Source organism: Tasmannia lanceolata, unplaced genomic scaffold, assembly GCF_043159265.1.
Source record: "Tasmannia lanceolata isolate RefF3 unplaced genomic scaffold, GAP_Taslan_0.1 ptg000037l, whole genome shotgun sequence".
Lineage (NCBI taxonomy): Eukaryota > Viridiplantae > Streptophyta > Magnoliopsida > Canellales > Winteraceae > Tasmannia > Tasmannia lanceolata.
In genome coordinates this window covers 15590384-15593635 of record NW_027518714.1, presented here as the reverse complement: position 1 = coordinate 15593635, position 3252 = coordinate 15590384, and the positions used below count along the sequence as shown (strand labels likewise).

Here is a 3252-nt window from a genome sequence, read left to right as displayed (position 1 = left end):
TAGACAAATCTCAAAAGCACCTTCCACGAGGGCCCCTCCTTCCTAGAAATTTCAGACTTAGTTTTTGAAAATTGATCCTGTATTTGGACTATTTGTTGCACATTGTTATTGGATCCTTAGATAAATAGGTTTGCTTTAAGGAGAGTTTTTGAGCTTGTGAGAGTTGGGTTGGAGAGTGTTTTGAAAGATGGGGAGAGCTCCTTGTTGTGAGAAGATGGGACTAAAGAGGGGACCATGGTCTCTAGAAGAAGACCAGATATTGATATCTTACATTCAGAGTTACGGCCATGGGAATTGGCGTGCGCTTCCCAAACAAGCTGGTAAATGCGAAATCCCAAATGGGTTTGTGTCAAAAGCTCTAGATCTAGAAGAGGAAAAAAAGTTTCATTTGTCTAATCGTTTTTTTTTTTTTTTTTCGAAAAGTGTTTTCCTTGTTAATCGTGATTTTTTTAAACTTAATTTCAATTGTGACCGTGGCATCTTCTTTGATACATTTTTGAAAATCCATACCAGTTTTATGCAGAAATATCGGATTTTCGATCTAATTTCAAGGATGTTCTTACTGAATGAGATGTTCCATTCAGTATATATCCATGATAATAAGTTCAGCTCTAAGATAATGGAAAAAAAATAATCATTGAATTTTCATAGAATCCCAAGATTTTCATATTGTTTCTTTCTTGTCATTTTCAGGTCTATTAAGGTGTGGAAAGAGTTGCAGACTCCGATGGACGAATTACTTGAATCCGGATATTAAACGAGGGAACTTCAGCAGGGAAGAAGAGGAAACTATCATCAAACTACATGAAATTCTTGGGAACAGGTACATATTGAGGCGCCAATTTCTAAATCCCATAGACCGTTTTTTTCCTTTCTTCAAAATCAGGATATTACGTATGAAATTCAGCACACATTTTCTGATGAAGAACATTGTAGCTTAAGAATCGAGCTCCATGGATGCCAATAAAATTGGTTATTGTTTGCAAATAAGATTAATTTTAGTTTAATCTCTGTTGGCCCAAGTTGAATGGAGATGCATGGCGAAAGGGTCCGTGTAGAGTTCCTCTAAAATCACAAATAAACACCAGAATAAAAGGACTCTTATATATCTCAATTAAAACACTTACAAGTAACTTGGTGTTCTTCTCCCTTTTTAACTTAATCTTTACCCTTTTTCTCTCTTGTGTACCCACTTTTTTCAGCTTACCTTGCAATCTCCAAAAAAATGACTACATACTTAATAGACACAAAACACTCCTAAAATAGCTAATTACATTAAGCAATTTGTTGTAGTCCCCATGAGTCATTTAGGTAACCTAAGAATCATCATAGAAATACTCTAGGGAATCTTGGATGATCTAGCCTAGCATAAAAGACCCTAGAAAACATACAAGACTCTTCTATTTTCAATACATAATAACTATCATAAACACTACGATGATTTCTCACAAAAAAAGAAGGGAGCTGATATTTCCGCTCCACTTTTAGACCAATCCACTCCAAGTTGGAGTGGATTGGTCTAAAAGTGGAGCGGAAATATCCAAAGCATAGGGGAGTTGATATTTCCGCTCCCCTTTTAGACCAATCCACTCCAAATTGGAGTGGATTGGTCTAAAAAGGGAGCGGAAATATCAATTTCCAAAAAGAAACATTGATTTTGATTTACAATTTCCAGTCTTATTACTTGCAAATGGGACATTAAGTTCTCTTTAGAAGCCATTAACCATATCTTTTCTAAAACTATAATAACTATGATTTGCAAATCTACATATTTAACTTAGAGCACTGCTAGGAAAACGGAATCCCGTTTTGGGAAAAAAAAACAGGCACTAACCAGTGGAGCCACGTCCACTAAAAGACAAATGGAGGGGAGATCAAATCCCCATAAAAGCAATAAATACACATTAAAAGGGTCTAACCAACTGTCATTTCAGCCCCTTTTTATTTTCTAAACATAATCCCGTTTTTCGAAGTGTTTTCCTTTAACTTAAAAACCATTTGCATATAAGATTCAATTCATACCAAAGCAGCATACAAACCAAAATAGATATTGAATTGGCAAAGTGTAGTTTCCTCTCTTTCTCTCCCTCTCTCTTTCTCTCTCTCGCACAAGTGCGAGCATGCACACACACACTAATATCATACAAACACGAGGCACGGATTTTTTTAATATTTTTCTCTTGGAATTCCAATATGGAATTGATCATGAAGACATTAGCTGAAATCTGAAGATTCTCTTAAGTTTGCTACCACTAGATCATTAAATAAGAATTTTGCCTTAACGGGACTTCTTTTGCAATTACAAAGTTCTTAATCAAGATTAAAACTAAAATTAGCACAAATGTCTTATATATCTTCATTTAATTTCAGGTGGTCAGCAATTGCAGCAAGATTACCAGGACGAACCGACAATGAGATAAAAAACGTCTGGCACACCCACTTGAAGAAGCGCCTCAATCAAAATCTAACCGCCCAAGAAGCCAGAAGGCCTATTGAGATTGAATCTACGCCGTCGGATTTTCCGACCCACCAAAGATTCAAGAATTCTGACCACCTTCCAGTATCACCACAACATTCTTCATGCGATTTCTCCTCATCGGGCAATGATTCCTCTGTTGCAACAAGCAAGAATGGCAACATGACCGTCAAGAACGAAGAAGGTCTAGATATTTTTGATACTGTTCGGTCAGACACTTTGTTGCCGGAGAATTTTCCGGCGACAGCCACGGAACCACAAAATCAATTCCAAATCTCATCAATTGCAAATCTTTATAGCGATGATAGCATGAATTTTTGGGTAGATCTCTTAATTCAAGTAGGCGATATGCCGGGGATGCCTGAAATTTGACCGGACAACAGCCTGATTGTGGGTAAACAGTGGAATTTTTTTCGCAGGGAAATAATTTGAATAGTTTCTCATCGGTTTTTGACCGTTGGGAAAGCTGATGGATAATTTCCCACCCGTAGAAATGACTAAACCAAAAAATGTGGGGCCGTCCTCTTCCGTGGTGGGTATTTTGAAAATGTATCCGTTGGTGAGGATTTGAATTGTTAAAAGAAAATAAGATAGGAATTTCCATTGACTAGTAATAGGGGATGCTTTTGTAAAGAGATAGGATGACTTTGGGAAGTCTAACAACTGGAAGTGGAGATGTAACATATATATAGTGAAAGAGGTTGAGTTCATAAAATTGTATGTCATGACCCTAAAGCCCATTTATTAGAAATCTCATTGAGAAACCCTTCTTATCT

At 36.7% G+C, this 3252-nt stretch overlaps 1 protein-coding gene across 1 annotated transcript; it reads left to right on the top strand.

Moving 5' to 3' along the window:
* On the top strand, positions 1-3252 carry LOC143861026 (transcription factor MYB30-like). The gene is made up of 3 exons (XM_077371910.1): positions 1-320; positions 694-823; positions 2371-3252. The coding sequence occupies exons 1-3, from the start codon at positions 188-190 to the stop codon at positions 2846-2848; spliced, it is 741 nt and encodes a 246-aa protein (XP_077228025.1). The 5' UTR covers positions 1-187; the 3' UTR covers positions 2849-3252.